This window comes from Gigantopelta aegis, chromosome 3 (assembly GCF_016097555.1).
Source record: "Gigantopelta aegis isolate Gae_Host chromosome 3, Gae_host_genome, whole genome shotgun sequence".
In the NCBI taxonomy this organism is placed as follows: Eukaryota; Metazoa; Mollusca; class Gastropoda; order Neomphalida; family Peltospiridae; genus Gigantopelta; species Gigantopelta aegis.
The window spans coordinates 36,657,882-36,673,491 of record NC_054701.1 but is presented as its reverse complement, the minus strand read 5'-3'; the positions used below and the strand labels follow the sequence as shown (position 1 = coordinate 36,673,491).

Genomic DNA, 15,610 nt, shown 5'->3' with positions numbered 1-15,610 from the left:
GGTTGTCAAACTATGGTAAAAGCCAAACATTAAGTGATGATCAGCATCAATATAAAAATGCAACTGTTAAATTAAAACGCAGTGTAAAGAACTGTGCAAATATACAAATATCACAGATAGATAAAATTAAAATTTAGAATAAAAGTCAGTATCTCGAAGAAATTGTAATAAAACGTCTGGATGGAAATGAAAGGATTGCTTAAACGGCTTCTGTATATTAGGCCTAATGTAAAAGTAGGTTTATCTGGTTTCCAAATACATGTAGATGAAATATTATAACATCACGTGTAAGTAATTGCGGTTGGGGTAATGAAGGGGAGGAATTCGTTTTAATTTCATGTAATATTGTGTTTGTCGTGCTAGGTTCGTCTGTACAAATGTCAGCCACCAAATAACGCAACAGATGACGACGTGGTGGACGTCATCACCACCGCCATCACCACCACAACACCAACTTTACCCACAACGCAACTTGGACCGGTAGTGTTTGCTTCGTCGAAAAATATCCCAACATCTTCTCAAGTACTTGGTGAGTCTCACGGATGGAAATTTCGTCATGTTTGGTACACCAAGGGTTGTGGTATGTGCCGTCCTGTGCGGGAAAGTGTATATAAAAGATCCCTAGCTTTTGATGGAACAGGGGCGGAATGTAGCTCAGTGGTAAAGCGCCCGCTCTAAGCGCGGTCGGTCTGGGTTTGATCCCCGTCGGTAGGCCCATTGGGCTATTTCTCGTTCCAGCCTGTGCACCACGACTGGTATATCAAAGGCCGTGGTATATACTACCCTGTCTGTAGGATGGTGCATATAAAATATCCCTTGCTGCTAATTGAAAAGAATAGCCCATGAAGTGGCGACAGCAGGTTTCTTCTCTCAATAAAACGTTATTTCCACGGACAGGTTAATTGTGCTATTCCTATTGTTTTCAAATTGTTTCAATATATATTATCAGTTTACTGTACAGTTAGGTATTTTGTTTTAATAAATCTATGCCATTCTGTATTCCATCGAGAAGTTTTCCTGAACTTTAAGGCGAGGCCACACGATAGGCCCTATGAGTGTTTCTTACAAAAATATCCGATTGCATGGCAACCAATGAAATCGTAATCGACTATTCTCGCACGAGGCACTCGTATCGTGTGGTGTCGCCTTTAGCTCGTCCGTCCGTCCATCCAGAGCCGTACCTAGATGGGGGGGGGGGGGGGGGGGCATTTATATAAAGTAAAAATATTTGTAACTTAAAGAAAATCGTAAAAAGGGTTTTAAGTATATAACCTCCCTGAAGTGGCTACAAAATGGTATTTCAGAGCCTCAAGATTTCAAAATTTCCCGGACCCCCTAGTGTCTTGTCCCTCCAATGCTCATTCGTACGAATTTATCTGCCCCATCCCCCAGCCCCCACCAAATAATCCTAGCTATGGGCTATCCATCCATCCATCCATCCATCAATCAGTGCATACTTGCATACGACCGTCCATCCGTCCATCCATACATCCATCTGATTATAGGATAACCATTTTTTTTTTTTTTTTTTTTTTTTTCTATCCCTTTCAGCGTCGTGTCTTTCCGGGAACTACTTGAACGGCAACAGCCATATGTCGTATTCGGGCGACTGTGCGCGGTTCGTTCAGTGTTACACCAACGACGTCTCGCTGACGTTCACCGTCAAGTTCTGCTCGTTTGGGTCCGTGTGGAGCTCCACCCTCAGGGCGTGCGTCGTGCCTGTCGCCAGCGACTGTGGTAGGTGTCCGAAATAATTTTCAGTTGACTGAACTTATTTTATTGGAAAAAAGTGGGATTTTAAAATACGTATCTTATAAATTTTAAATATTAAAAAAACAATAACAAAGGAAAAAAGGTCTAGAAAAAACCCAAAACCCAAAACCCAACAAAGAAACAAAAACAAAGCAACAGAAAAAAACAAGCCAAAAAACAACAACAACGACAAACACCCCAAAACAACCTCCACCAAAATGTAATAAAAAGTTTATTTTAAAATGAGGATTTTTTAAAATTTTAATTTGAACATATTTGAATGGTATATAGCATTGATAGACTGATTTGGTTTGTCGAATTGACATTTTATTTTCTAAAGCAACTGAAGGTGATCTCTTAAGAGATGTTGATAAATTGCATTTAAAACGTGACATTTATTGCACTTGAACATTTTCACAAACAGTTTTTCTTTATATACTAAAACGCAAAAGAAACGCAGGTCCTGAAAATGCGAAAGAATTGCACTTTGTAAAGCAGTATCTTTGGTGGAATTGAACCTCAACTGTGTTAAAGGACATGGCACACACCCACACCGCAGTCCCACCTGCGTGTCAATTTCATTACCTGTGTGACGTCACGAATTCTCAAAACACGTTGTTTGCACGTGCTGGATCATCCGTATCATGAATCCAGTGCAAACACACTCATTGAAATGCTTATAAAGCCTACACACCTGGATTTAATCGCATAAATTCAATTTGAGTAGTGACAGACAACAGAATCACATTTTAAAAATGCCGCGACTGACGCAACTCCAGCGAGGGATGGCCATCGGGATGTTGCAAGCCGGACAGACCCGTACTGCTGTAGCCAGACAATTGGGATGTCATGTTTCGACAATCGCACGCCTTTCTCAACGTCACCAAATCACTGGATCTGTGAACGATCGACCACGCACCGGCCGCCCGAGGGTGACAACCGCAGCCCTAGACCGGTACATCCGGGTGACCCACCTTAGGAATCGGATGCTGCCAGCAGCTAACACCGCTCACCAGGTGCGTGGTCCACGTGGTCCAGTGTCCGCCGATACCGTCCGACGCCGTCTGAGGGCAGCAGGACTCCGTAACCGCCGTCCTTATGTGGGACCAATATTGACCCCTCGGCACCGCCAACAACGTCAACAGTGGGCGCAACAACATCAAAGATGGCGACGTGGCCAGTGGCAACAAGTTCTGTTTACTGATGAGAGCCGTTACAATCTTTCCAACGCTGATGGCCGAATCCGAGTATGGCGACGTCGACATGAACGTTACTCCGACTGCTGCGTTCTGCAGGCCGACCGATGGGGCGGGGGTAGTGTGATGGTGTGGGGTGGGTTCTCATTCAACCACAGAACACAACTTCATGTGTTCAGACAACGCGTTAATGCCGCCGTGTACCAAAATGACGTCATCAACAATCACGTCGTTCCCTTCTTTGCCGCTCACCCACGTGTGCGCTTGCTGCAGCAAGACAATGCCAGGCCGCACACTGCCAGGGCAACACAGGCGTTGCTGGCTCAGCACAACATCCCAACGTTGCCGTGGCCAGCCTTATCACCGGACATGGCGCCTATCGAACACGTCTGGGATGAAATCGGACGTCGCCTTCAGGCTCGCGGACAACCTCAGAATATGCAGGCGCTGGAGGCAGCATTGGTCCATGAATGGAACTCACTCCCTCAGGCATTCTTTCAACGGCTTGTCAACTCAATGAGGAGACGTTGCACTGCCTGTTTGAATGCCCAGGGTGGTCACACGCGATACTGACTTTGACAATGCTACAGGTCGTCTCTTTCACATTTTTAACATGGACCCCCACCCTACTTTATGACATGAAACAATAGCCAAAAAGGAATTCAATCAAACATTTCCAACACCAATGTGTGCCGAATTGGTGTAGCTCCAAAATAAATGTTGAAATCTTCATTTCGTTTTGTTTTTTTAATATTTTATATCCAATTTAATGAGAACCTGCGTTTCTTTTGCGTTTTAGTATACATGTATAACCTGAACCTGGCTCGAAGAATGCCCAGTTCTGCGTTTAGAAATATTTAGATGTTCTATCTGTGAATTATAAAAATTGGTGGATATATGGCTTCTTCTAATGTATCGTATTCACTTATATATTGTCTTTAAATCTCATAAAGGACAAAATACACTAAATAGTTTCATGTTAGAACCGTTATACCTTGTTAGATCCATGCAGAGGCCAGGCTGACAACACCCAGTTTCCGTACACCATACAGTGCAACACCTACTGGACGTGTGCCAACCAAATCTCCCAGCCTAGGTGTTGTCCCGTGGGAGAGTTGTATGTGGAAGGGGCCGGGTGTCAGACCGACAGTGGGTCACAGTGCTCCGACACGTGCCCTGGAGTCGAAGCATCGCCTACTGACAGTTAGTATCATTGTTAACATTTTTTGTTAAGCCATATACAATTTAATATAGGTTAAAGGGACATTCCTGAGTTTGCTGCAATTTTAAAGATGTTATCGACTAACAGATACTTTTTAACGATTGTAATTACATATCAAATATTTGTTTTTGGCATAAAATATTAATGGCTGTATATTAAACGTGTTTCTGATCGTTCTAATATTTGTACTAGGTTAATTTTCATTTTATTTCCTAAAAGACAAAATCCGGTTTGAGCTTTTTACAAATATTAAGACGACCAGAAACACATTGAATATACAGACACAGATATTCTAAACAAGAAAATGTATTTAATATGAAAGTTTAATCGTAGAAATATTTCATTTTTCGGAAACATCTTACAGTGCAGTAAACTCAGGAATGTCCCTTTAACAATCGATTTTGTAGATACAGTTATAGCCGATGTGTATCAATGAGTCATTTTGGAACGCAACATCACGATGATGATGATAACTAGTTTAACGTGCCCATATACCACTAGGGTTTCGAACACGCCCATCCCGAGTCCGACCTCCGATACGATCGGTGGCCTGACTCGGGATGGAGGGGGGGGGGGGGGGGGGGGGGGGGGTGAAAATGGGCAGAATTTTGAAAATAGCAATTAGTAAAAAGGTTAATAGAATAAATAAAAAAAATAAAAAGATTACAAGCCAAAAATAAAAAGAATTGACTGCTCGGCCGAATATTTATATAATTTGGAGCATTTTAGAAGGACAGTCCAAAATTAAATAAGAGAAAGAAGAGAGGATCGGACTATTTAATAATATTTTTAAAAAAGAAGTAATTTCGACATAAACTTTTGAACGCAGATCTAAAAGTTTAAAGTCCGATCGATATGTCCACGCGTGTGGCCTCGTTAAGGCCGTTTGGGTGCACAGCTTAAAGGGACGAGATGGGTTGCATCCCGTCAAGAAAACCCCTAGATTGACAGTCGATAGACGTTGAAGGTGTAGTGCTGTGCTGAAATACAGATCTTGAGAAGCCGGATCCGTCTGAACGAGAGAGAGTATCAGACTAGGGTATAGTCCAGTCGTCATGGTGTGGTATAGTGGTGCGGACGGGCCCGACTCCGGAGGATACGAGATGGTATCACTATAAAGCAAGGTAAAGTCTAGAAAAAGAGTAGTAGGGCCGACCCCGCTTCCTATTTCTTCTTAGAGTGGGGCGGTCAATATTCCAGTGCTGCTAGGACAGGCTCGGACATGTAGAGACTAAACGCGAACAACCAACCGTGGCGTTCTGCAGAATGGCCGTCATACGAGTCACGAAAAAAACCAAGTCGACAGTCAGACGGAGAAATGACGTGGCGGCAAGGAATCTCGCTAAAAAAGAATCCAACTTGGTGGTGCAGGCTGTCGAAACGAGAAGCGTTCCAGCGTTCAATCAGTTCCAATGGCCGCATACATCCCAGTACAAAACTTCTTTTCGCTGACAAAAACAACGAAATGAAGGACCCCCAAGTCGAGCACACGAAAGCTCGTGCAGTGTGCACACGCGAAACAAACACGTCTTACAGCGTGGAGCTCCAGACTGGGAATGCGACATCACGAGAGTGATTTTTGTAAAACAACTTTGATGTCACGATGTAAAAAGAAGGATACTTGTTTACTTACCTTATATGTTTCTTACGTAATAAACTTGATCATTGAAAAGCAAAAACGTAACAAATTACAAAATAATATATATTTTTTTATCTTCAGGATGAATTTGTGTGTTGGGGTGTCATTAAACATTCAATCATTCATTCATTTATTCAGTCATTCAGAACAATTTAGATTGAATTTTCAAAGTGTGTATCTCATTCTATCCAGTGCACCACGACAAAGTTCGTGGTATGTGCTATTCTGTCTGTGGGGTAGTGCATATAAAATATCCCTTGCTACTAATGGAAAAACGTAGCGGATTGTTTCTCTCAATGTGCTCTAGTGGTGTCGTTAAACAAAACAAACTTTAAACCTTTTTTTTCAAAGTGTTATGCACTTCTTTTTACATTTTGTTATTTTGTTCTACAGTATATAGAAGAAAAATTATGAATACATAAAATTATATATGTACTGTGTGTCGTGAATGGCAATGGAGTCTGGGTCTTATTTTTCAGTTTGTCTGTTTTAGATGACACAGTTAATATATATTTTTTAATTTTGATAGAATGCGTTTACCTATCCTTTGCACAAACACTATAGTCCTGAAAACACCATAAAAAGGCTTAGTTTTTTAGTAGGTGGTCACAGAAAGATAACATTAGTTCTCATGGCTAGAAATGATCATTAGGGTGTTGTGAGTACGGAACCACTTGATAACAGCGTCAAAAGTGTGTGCCAAAAAAAAAAAAAAGGCCGGACTTTTTTCAAGATGGCAGATGTTTCAGAATTTAACATTCATAACTCGGTGGCTGTTTCAGCTAGAATTTTTTTTTTTTCAGTTTCTTTATTATTTGTTGTAATCGTTATTTCAGTTTTGTTTAAAATTACTTTACTTTTGAGCTTGCCTCCACTAATGACCCAGTCCTAGTTCCGCTAACGTCGAGTGATCTTTTATTTGTATTTTTGTCCAGTTCCCTGCTTCTTCCTGGTGTCGTCCAAGGGCGCGGGATTCTACCAGACGTTTGTGACGGGGCTTGGTTACCAGGACGTGCCATGTCCACGAGGCACCGTGTTCCACTTACCGACTTGCGGCTGCCACCAGGATGACTCTAGTGCAAACCAAGGTGATTTAACACGGGCTCATAGTAGAATATGGTGACTAATATGAATGACTGTTGTAATGAACACTGACTAAATGTTGAGACTATTGTGATAAGCAGATCAATTGCAGTCATTATGTATATTGTGTTAAATCTTCACCAATCACTACTGTGGTGAAAATATTTTCTAGCTGCAAAAAAGTTTATTTATTTTAAAGGACATTGACCAAGTGTTGTCAGTAATGAGATGGACTTTACTCTCTGCAATGGACACTAATTAAATGCAATTAATTTGAAACCCGACAGCACCCCCTTTCGTTTGTTTGATAGGTATTAACCTGCTTTTATCCCAAGAGTTCAAACACTCCCCCTTTCAATAATGTTCCTGTTAGCCAGTACCCTAAAGTATTATATTATGTTGTTTTATTATTTTTATGTACACAACCCATGTTTTACCCTTGGCATGTGTTGTTCTAATTGTAAACAGGGGCCTGGCAATAAAACTTGTAAAAAAATAAAATTAAAATAAAATAATAATAATAATAATGTTCCTGTTAAATACGTATTTATTGACGGGTTTCTTCCTGTGGTGTGTGTATTAGTGATTGTATTAGTGATTGATATGTGACTTCTTTTATCAGGGAGCTCGAACATTATCGATGTAAAGGTATATAACGTCAAACACAGGAATGTTTTTGTATTAGAACGGGAATCTTTGACTACTGTTGGTAGGTAGAAATTGCGCAATATTGATATAGATTGGCCTCTGGCGGTTAGAGAGCATGATAACTGTCCAAATGTCCGTCTAGCTCTCTTACAGTCACATAACTCGGGCTTCTTGGATACCAACCAATTTGCTGTTTTTCAGTTGCTGCCTGCCCAGCATTCCTTCACATTCCATTCGACAACAAAACGACGTCCGACATCTCAACACAGAAGTTCAGCGCCGACGCCTCTCCATTCCTCACCTTCCCCGACGACTCGACAGCGCTCTTCAGCGGCTTCGGCTACGTCCTGGTGCCAGGCTTGTCCAGCATCGAGTTCAAAGAACACTTCGCTCTGCAAGTCCGGTTTCAGGCTCAATCCTCCCTGATATCTGGACCACCCCAAGTTCTGATTCACAACGACGGGTGCACGGACCAAGATGGCCCCTCGTTCAAACTCAGCGTGGCCGACAACATCGCAGATTCGTCGTTCGTCGATATAGGGTTCCAGTTGCAGACGGCAAATGACGTCACACCACAGTCTCTGTTACTAACTGGACCTGTAAGTTATCTTAGTGCACATTAGGGGAGCAGACCCCGTGCTTATAAACCTTAAAGTCTAGACTTTAATAAAGTCCAGACTTCAGCGTCATGGCAACGCCATTCAAATAACATTACGTTAAAGTCTGGACTTTATTAAAGTTACATTCTCTGGTTACCATATTATAACATCATGTACAAATATGAAATACAAGCTCAAATGCACTTTTAAAAAACTCGTGTGTGTTTGCTGTGAATGGAGATCGTCAAACGTATACGCTTGATTCGTCGCCTGTGCCGCCATAGCTCGGCAAAGCACAAACGACAGCCTGTTGTCAGTTTCAGTTAACACATGCGTTTGCCGATTTCAAATTGTAGGGTTCGTCTCAAAAAATTAAAAGAGAAATCTTGCGCTGTACGAAGAACGTTCGGTTGAGGATACGGTACTAGAGTCTTTCGTTAAAACCGGTTTGATCTTGACAATGTATTATCGACAATCGTACCTTCCTATTTCAGAATTAATATTTTATAAAGTGTTAGTAGAACTTTCAAAGTTTGGTTTGTATACTAGTAACACATTAATCATGTATATATTTTTAAAAATAAAATATACTAAAGTAGACAATGAACGTTTTCACTTCTTAATTTTACGTGTTAAAATCGACAAATTCAAATAGAAAGGGTAAAGTTGGAGGGGGTGGGGTGGGGGGGGGTGCGTGTTTAACGACATCAAAGTTAGAGCACATTGATTTAATAATCATCCGACGCCATACAACCGTAAATAAAATGTGCTGAGTGCGTCGTTAAATAAAACATCCTATCCTTCCTTCCATCTGCTTTTGGATGTCTAACATTTGGTAATTTTGACATATAATCTTAGAGAGGAATCGGGTGCATGTGCAGGGGGAGGGTATTGGAGGTCGAAACTCTTACTTGCCCAAGCTTAAAAAAAATTGAAATGTATTTTCTGGGGGAGCATGACCCCATATAAACTTCGCTCAACACAGTCTATAACCCCAACCCCGGTGAAATCCCGGCACACGCGCCTTGAAAACCCGCTACATTTTTTTGTTAGCAAGGGATCGTTTAATGTACCATCCCACAGACAGGATATCACATACCATGGTCTTTTATATACCCGCCGATGGGGATCGATCCTAGACTGACCGCGCATTTCCAAAAAACACCTTTTTAGGTCTAAATAATGAATAAAAATAACATATAGTCTTGAAAAATGTTACGTAAATCAACACAGTACCCTCATCCTCTACTCCTAGAGCGTTACGTAATTAGTAACACCCCCTTACATGTAACGCGTATGCCAACAGCTGGCCACTGTCAAAATTTCAAGGCAAATCCCTCACCATACCTCTATGGATATAAATATGTTTTGGAGATATGAGACTACCCCTCAATCAAGGCAGTTACATTTGTTTTAAAAAATGCGAAATCTCGCGTGGTCTCTTGTTGGGGAATTCCACACTTGTGATAAGCCAATGAAAACCGAGATCGGTAGGAGCCCGTCAAAAGTGTCCCATTTTCGAAATACTGGTTTTGTTTTTGACTTAGATAAGCCAGCGTAGTGGAACTAATGCGGAGTGCGGTGTCATATATGCACCAAACGTAATTGGATTTTCTGTTCTATATGCTTAAAGGGACATTCCTGAGTTTGCTGCAATTTTAAAGATGTTATCGACTAACAGAGACTTTTTAACGATTGTAATTACATATCAAATATATTTTTTCTGCATAATATATTAATGTCTGTATATCAAACGTGTGTCTGATCGTTCTAATATTTGTACAAGGTTAAAATTCATTTTATTTTCTAAAATATATGTTTTCGTACGTACGAAATTATTTGAAGACAAAATCCAGTTTGGGCTTCTTACAAATATTAAGACGACCAGAAACACATTAAATATACAGACACTTATATTCTAAACAAGAACATATATTTAATATGTAAGTTTAATCGTAGAAATATTTTATTAGTCGGAAACATCTTACAATGTAGCAAACTCAGGAATGTCCCTTTAAATAATAACAATATTCCGGATACTGCCGCTTTAAAGTCTAGACTTTAAGTTTTATAAGCACGGGCCCAGGTCGAACAATTGTTTTTGTCTACTTTTTGTTGAAAGCAAAATTGCACTTGATTCTGCTGGGTATAGGAACTGTATTAACGCGCCCATATCCACTGAAGGTTCAGGCACGCCCATCTCTGATTTACCCTCTGGCATCGCCAGTGACCAATTCTGGAACAGGATTCTGATGCAAAGGTGTGCTCAAATTAGTCTAATGTAAAACAAATGTATGATTAGTTTTTAAAAAAAACTAAAAAAACAGCTAGACAAGTATCCATTTTTACCTCCTGGATTTACCCGATATGTTTGAATTCAAAATTCAGTTCTGCTAAAGGAACCGACCCAAGCTTTTATAAACCATTAAATTACTCATTGTTTACACCTTTGCTATTTTGTGCATTTGTGATTATATACTAATTCTTTATTTTTATTGAATGTTTAAGTTTTCTTTATCAAAACTATTCTAAATAAGATAATCTTTTTGCAGAAATTGGTTATCCTAGAAGCAACCTTGAAGTACAATGGATCACTTATCACGGCTATTTTAAATGATGGTGTCTCAACTACATCAGATACACGGACGGCTACAGGTTTTGGAACAGTCTTTATTGATACAATGATAGATGTTTATGATTATGGAACAGGCCTGGTGCTTATAAACATTTTAGAGTCAAGACTCAAGACTCTAATAAAGTCTGAGACGCGAGGGTCATGGCAACACCATACAAATTGCGTGTGAAGTCATTAAAGATTGAGTCTGGACTCTAAAGGTGTTATAAGCACGGGTCCAGAATCCAGTGTAGTAGTACATGTATATCAAGAGCTGTTACACTCGGCGCATACGCGTTTTTCGATACATCTACAAGTTTCATTTGTGAATATGATTTGTATTATTATCATAAAATATGTGCTCATAAAAAGCAAGGTTTATGAAATTATGAAATGAGTTTTATTATATCTTGGGAATACATCAGTTATACGCGAGTAAATGTTAATGCATTTTAGTGTTGAAATCAATTTTACCAGCAGAAAAAAGTTTAGCAATATGGAAAATGTGATTAAATAAAAGTTTAAAGTTTGTTTTATTTAACGGCACCAATAGAGCACAATGATTAATTAATCATCGGTTAGTGGATGTCAAACATTTGGTAATTCTGACTTGTAATCATCAGAGGAAACCCGCTACATTTTTCCTCATGCAGCAAGGGATCTTTTATATGCACTTTCCCACAGACAGGAAAGCACATACCAGTATTTGACAAGTTGTGGTGCATTGGTTGGAACGAGAGAAAAAACATTCAGCTAAATGGATCCTGCGACAAAAGTGCCTCAAGCGAGCACTCTACAAAGCTAAATCCCACCCCGTGTGAGGGCGGGACGTAGCCCAGTGGTATAGTGTTCGCTTGATGCGCGGTCGGTTTGGGATCGATCCCCGTCAGTGGGCCCATTGGGCTATTTCTCGCTCCAGCCAGTGCACTACGACTGGTATATCAAAGGCCGTGGTATGTGTTATTCTGTCTGTGGGATGGTGCATATAAAAGATCCCTTGCTGCTAATCAAAAAGAGTAGCCCATGAAGTGGCGACAGCGGGTTTCCTCTCTCTATATCTGTGTGGTCCGTAACCATATGTCCGACGCCATATAACCATAAATAAAATGTGTTGAGTGCGTCGTTAAATAAACCATTTCCTTCTTCTTCTTCTTCCCGCCCCGTGTGATTAATTGAAGGAAAATCCTAAGTTTCAAAGTAAAATCAGACACTGGATTTAACTGATGCATCATCTGTCAGTTTAAGTAATTAGAAAATGTTCAGTATAAAATGAAATACATAACTGCCACGTCGTAGTTTGCATTTTAAAGTGCACTGTAGCAGTACCACGTTGCTAAACTGTTTTGTCGTAGTATATAATGATATCCTTTATAAACGTCATAAGAATAAAATAAACTAAAACTGTAAATTTAATAATCGTTTACTTTTGGCTGAATTTACAGGCGTAATAAAGCTGCAGTCCCACGGGTTGAACATTGGATCAGGATTGTGTGCAAGCTACCCGGCATTCAAAGGACTTGTTGACGACGTGAGTGGGCCAGTTTACTTATCATAGGACTCATTTTGTAGCAGATATTTTCTTGTACTGGGCCCCGTTCCACGAAGCGATCTTAGCCCTAAGATTATCTTAAGCGCATAGCTACTCTATGCACTTAAGTTGATCTTAGGGCTAAAATATAAACTACTAGGACACGAATAGGACAATTCCTTCCAATATAACTAAATGATACATAAAAATGCACAGCAGCTAGAGGAAATGACGTCATTTACAAAAACAAATCACCTGATTCAAATAATAGTGAATGAACGTTCGGACTTCCGAACTGATTCACGATAAGAACAGACGTGTCGCCTTGTACTCTCGAGTTGCCCCCCCCCCCCCCACCTGGGGGGACTCTTATGCAGTTATGGAAAACTTTTGGAGTATCGCGTCTCGTACACTGGGTCACGGGCTTCCGTGACTTTGGTGTACGGTGACGCGATCGTACCGACGAAGAAGAGGAGATGGAGGAAAAGCGCGCCAGGAACGGCACGGGGGGGGGGGGGGGGGGGGGAGAGAGAGAGGGACCAAAGCTGGCGGCTCAACCGCCAGCGGCGGTCCCTTCTGCGACGCCGCCCCCAGTCCAGCCTGAGTTGACGAGACCAGCCCTGCGGGAACCGTCGACCACCGAGAGGGACCGACTCAACACCGCGGTGCGTGAGACACCCCACGACGACCCTCCATCGACGACCCTCCATCGACGACCGTCACGCGGCCCAGGCAGAACCGGCCGGTATCGCCGGTACAGCCAGTCGCCACGCCACAGGCCCGATCAGCAGCCGTTGGCAAGAGGAAGGCAACATCACCGACCAACCAGCCAGCCAAGACCGAGAGACCTGCAGCGCCGGTAGTCGGCCCCCCCCCCCCCCCCACCCCACCCCTGAAGAGTCCGAGTGGACCGTCGCAGTGAGCGGACTGAAGAAACACCTTCATCAGTACATGTAGGGGGACACGACAGACCCGACCAAGCTCCGTGGCAGTTACCTCAACGCGGACTGGAGACCCCTGGAGGACGGCAGCGAGTACGAACTTCACAGCAACATGTTCGGTACTCACCACACCGTAGTCGTGACGCACCGGAGGGAGCAGACCTATAGACAGGGCATACTTTCGAACAAGATGGACAACCGGAATCTACATAAGATGATCCGAGCGGTCAGCGGCCCCGACTACGGTACGGTAGTCAGTACCCTGTTACGACGCCAACATCTGCTGCCGAGCCTCCGGGACACTCCAGCCTCGCCGACGTAACAACCTAACGGCCTTAACGAGGCCACTCACGTGGACGTATAGATCGGACTTTAAAAACTTTTAGACGTTCGTTCAAAAATTCATGTCGAAATTACTTCTTTTTTTTTTTTTATATTATTAAATAGTCCGATCCTCTCTTCTTTCTCTTATTTATTTTTGGACTGTCCTTCCAAAATGCTCCAAATTATATAAATATTCGACCGAGCAGTCAATTCTTTTTATTTTTGGCTTGTAACTTTTTTCTTTCTAATTTTAATACTACTAATTTCTTTTACTTATCACTATTTTCAAAATTCTGTTCATTTTCATCCCCCACCCCCATCCCAAATCAGGCGTGTTATCTATCTAATTTCATTTTGACTGCCCAAGCTAATCTAGCGACCAAATTTAATGAGTAGAATTTTCTTTATTAATTATATTAATTAGAGATGCGCATCAAAATTTTAAAGGCCCACTATTTAAATTTTGGATGTAAATTTCAAAATTGTCCCCTTAATTTTGTTCTGTCCCGGAGCAAGTCACTAGCTATCCAGAAACAGGCCCCGCGACGGACATGCTCGAAACTCTAGTGGTATATGAGCATGTTAAAATTATTCGCACTCGCATGAACGTTCGTATTCTTACGCGACATAAGTATCAATGAAGTTTACACAAACAATACTACAGGCGTATTTAAAGCTAAACAAAATAAATTCAGTTATGTATTGTTAAAGTATGCATATAAATTTCATTATAAGATTTGACCGCAATTAGTTTTTGGTTCATGCATGTATGAACCGAAAAAGCGATGTGCACACTTTTGTATGACCCTCTACGCGGGATCATACAGTGTGCACTTCGTTTTTTCGGTTCATACTTGCATGAACCAAAAAACAATTGCGGTCAATTCTTAAAGAAAGAAAAAAAGTGTATACAATGTCTAAATAACTTGCCTCAAAAATGAGAGAAAGATTTGAGCTTACCTACTCAAATTTGTCTGGCTTTTGTAATCGGAACGACATATATTATTGTGGTTAACCTCATTTATAATAAATAATGAATTAAGGTAAATGTGTAAATGTATACAAATTCAACAATTAATTTATAATAGTCCTTATAAATTGGAATTATCATTGTGTTTTGTGCGGTTTTTTTAAATATAATTTATTTTATATGATTATTTTCTTCTTTTTTTCAGGTAAAGGTATTTGTATGCAAAAACCCACCCATCTAAGGTCACTGGAAAGAAACAAAACTGAACGTATTTACAAAGACCGCTACATGGACTTTAATAAATGCAGGCATATGTGCAGGGGGTGGGGGTCGAAATTGTGTTTTGTTAAACATATACTTTTCAGCTCTATGCACAGTTGGTACATATAATTTTTTATGAAAACAGATCGCGAATTGTGATATTAAAATGGTGTTATGATAAATAAAATGTTATCAAAGTTGTTGTGTTTTCTGTTTTGCTTTTTTGGTTGAAAATGGATACATGTACATGATTATAGCATAAAGGGCTCCATGTACTGTGTGGGCGAATGAATTGGGATGCATCGTTTTTAAATATTAACAAACCACAGAACAAAATCAAATAATCTGCAAACACACACGTACTACATTTGAATATATTACCAACCAAGTATGGAAAAAGGATCTAATTGATTTTCCATTTGAATCCAGTCATACCAGGTGCCCACGCTGTTGTCAAATACGTGTAAAAATATTAATGACACCACTAGAGCAGACTGATTTATTAATCCTTGGCTACTGGAAGGAAGGAAGGAAAAGTTTTACTTAATGACGCACTCAACACATTTTATTTACGGTTATATGGCATCAGACATATGGTTAAAGACCACACAGATATTGAGAGAGGAAACCCGCTGTCGCCACTTCATGAGCTACTCTTATTTTCGATTAGCATGGCTACTGGATGACAAACATCTAGCGTCAGAAGCGGGGGGGGGGGGGGGGGGGTGTGCAAGAGTCTGAAGCTGGAGAGGCCAAACATTACATGCTTTGTCCCCAGCAGGCGCGGATCCAGGTTTTTTTTTAATAATAAAGTTGATCGATGTTCTTTTTGA

At 40.9% G+C, this 15,610-nt stretch overlaps 1 protein-coding gene across 1 annotated transcript in view; it reads left to right on the top strand.

The window, feature by feature from the left end:
• The window catches only part of LOC121368622, a 57,411-nt gene extending 42,434 nt beyond the window's left edge, over positions 1–14,977 (top strand). The window contains exons 11-18 of the mRNA XM_041493361.1: positions 364–529; positions 1,552–1,737; positions 3,951–4,151; positions 6,745–6,897; positions 7,742–8,139; positions 10,692–10,794; positions 12,196–12,281; positions 14,722–14,977. Of these exons, the coding sequence (XP_041349295.1) occupies positions 364–529; positions 1,552–1,737; positions 3,951–4,151; positions 6,745–6,897; positions 7,742–8,139; positions 10,692–10,794; positions 12,196–12,281; positions 14,722–14,757 (1,329 nt within the window). The 3' untranslated portion in view covers positions 14,758–14,977. The remainder of the gene's footprint in view (positions 1–363; positions 530–1,551; positions 1,738–3,950; positions 4,152–6,744; positions 6,898–7,741; positions 8,140–10,691; positions 10,795–12,195; positions 12,282–14,721) is intronic.
• Positions 14,978–15,610: the final 633 nt, after the last annotated feature.